The 854-nt window shown below is 37.7% G+C and overlaps 1 protein-coding gene across 1 annotated transcript in view; it reads left to right on the plus strand.

The window, feature by feature from the left end:
• Window positions 1-854, plus strand: part of LOC107481782 (tobamovirus multiplication protein 1) — a 49,114-nt gene that overhangs the window by 2,536 nt on the left and 45,724 nt on the right. Inside the window, 4 exon segments of the mRNA XM_052258943.1 lie at window positions 1-50; window positions 207-260; window positions 514-591; window positions 752-854. Coding sequence (XP_052114903.1) covers window positions 1-50; window positions 207-260; window positions 514-591; window positions 752-844 — 275 coding nt within the window. The 3' untranslated portion in view covers window positions 845-854.

The following is an 854-nucleotide window of genomic DNA, read 5'->3' on the forward strand; positions in this document are numbered from 1 at the left end:
TGAGGCGCTTCCCAATTGAATCCAGAGGTCGTCAAAAGAAGCTTTACGAGGTTCGTATCTAAACTTTGAGTTCCTCTAAGCTATTCAACCTTAGAAGAAAAATATACACTTGCAATATCAAATACAGCCATGCAGCAAGTCTCACTGGGGGAAATTTCAGCAAACTCTGGTAAAAGTTTTCGGTGCCTAACTTCTCGCTTTTGCAGGTTGGCTCAGTGACAACTATTTGCTGTACATGTTTCTTGATAAGATGTACTATGGTTAGTTCCTTTCATTTTAAAAGCTATACTATGCGCTCTGTTCTCTTTAATCAATCACCGTTGGTTTTTTGTTACATCATTGGATCAATATATCTAGATGTGAGCTTGGACAAATGTTTTTGGATACTGATGATGCATTGTTCTGATGATGTTCAAAAACTGACACCCCGACAAATAAATGGAAATGATGCAAGTATATTGTTGAATGATTTTTGGTTTTACAACATGGTCTTAGTTGTCACCTTCATTGTAGCTTGCAGTATCTGCATTTGACGAGGAAGCAGATCTGGATGTGTTGGATCATCCCATTCTTAACCTCATCTATTATTTGGTAGGTTTCAACATGATCTTAGCTTAGATTATCTTTCTTATAGAGGGGATCGAATCTTATTACATCATGTGACAAATTAAAAAGGCTTTCTGAACCTTCCATGTAGTAATGTAGTACTTTCTAATGGTTATCCATTTTTTGTTGATTAATGTGCGTGCAGTTGGTGGAGATTGTTCCATCAGGGTTGGTGCTTTTCATACTGCGGAAGCTGCCCCCAAGAAGAGTTTCTGATCAGTATCATCCAATCAGATGAGACTTTAAGC

This window comes from Arachis duranensis, chromosome 3 (assembly GCF_000817695.3).
Source record: "Arachis duranensis cultivar V14167 chromosome 3, aradu.V14167.gnm2.J7QH, whole genome shotgun sequence".
Lineage (NCBI taxonomy): Eukaryota > Viridiplantae > Streptophyta > Magnoliopsida > Fabales > Fabaceae > Arachis > Arachis duranensis.